Here is a 1,043-nt window from a genome sequence, read left to right on the forward strand (position 1 = left end):
TGTGATCCCCACACTGATGATGAACAATCTTCTAGATGTCCACTATCTGTGTATCTTCTCACTCTCCATCTATCAGAGTTACTCTGGTCCTCACAGCTCAGAGAGAGAGAGACAGATGTGAAGTGTTGAGTTCTGTTTGGACTGATGATCAGAGAGACTGGAGGAGAAACACCTGAGAAGACAATTACATCTCAGTTTTTGAAATTTAAACAGAAAAATGTTTTTATTGTATGAACAATTGATTAAGATCTATTTGAACTCACCAGTGACCCATAGAGGTTGATTGTTGCTGGTGGTTGTACTATATGCTGGTTTTCCTCTCTCTGCTCTACACACATAAACTCCTGTGTGTTTTAGAGCAGCAGAACTGACAGTGTAGTTTCCTCCAGCTCCTCTGCTGCTGTCTAACTGCAATTGATAGTCTGTTAAAGTAAAAATGTATTATTAGCTTAAAAAGCTCTGATTTCGATCTGATCTGAGCCTTTATTTTTATTGCTGTAACCCCATGTCGTGTTAATTAAATCAGCTGTATTAAAAAAATAAAAATAAAAAAGTTCACTTACTGGAATAAACAGTGCACCATTTGAATGTCCAGCCTGTAGATGAACCTTTAACCTCACAGATCAGAGTCACTGGATCTCCTTCAGTCAACCACTTCTGAGGAGAAACACTTAAAACTGTCTGGGCTCTATCTGAAATAGAGAAATCATTCATCTAATAACTTGTAAATTGTGGGTTTACTTGTATTCCCTTGTTATGAGGACCCCACAAATTGTAAGGTGCTTTTGCCAGAGGTGCATTTCCCAAAAGCCTCACTAGCTAATTATGGCCATTGATTCCATTGGTATGATAGAACTAGCGACCATACAGTTGCTTTTGGGACATACACTCCAGCAAGCCGGTTCTCCCTCTGGGCATTTCCTGGTTGTATTTTATTTTGTGTTGTGCATTTTGGGAAAAAGGAGATTATAATAAACTATTATGCCTTTGGGGACTCCCTTTATTGATAGGAATACCAGTGTGTGTGTATCAAGAGATTATTA

The 1,043-nt window shown here is 38.5% G+C and overlaps 1 protein-coding gene across 1 annotated transcript in view; it reads right to left on the reverse strand.

Moving 5' to 3' along the window:
* The window catches only part of LOC122331786 (immunoglobulin superfamily member 1-like), a 16,833-nt gene that overhangs the window by 3,837 nt on the left and 11,953 nt on the right, over window positions 1-1,043 (reverse strand). The window contains 3 exon segments of the mRNA XM_043229303.1: window positions 1-172; window positions 264-422; window positions 564-692. Coding sequence (XP_043085238.1) covers window positions 1-172; window positions 264-422; window positions 564-692 — 460 coding nt within the window.

The sequence above is a fragment of the Puntigrus tetrazona genome, chromosome 3, assembly GCF_018831695.1.
Source record: "Puntigrus tetrazona isolate hp1 chromosome 3, ASM1883169v1, whole genome shotgun sequence".
Lineage (NCBI taxonomy): Eukaryota > Metazoa > Chordata > Actinopteri > Cypriniformes > Cyprinidae > Puntigrus > Puntigrus tetrazona.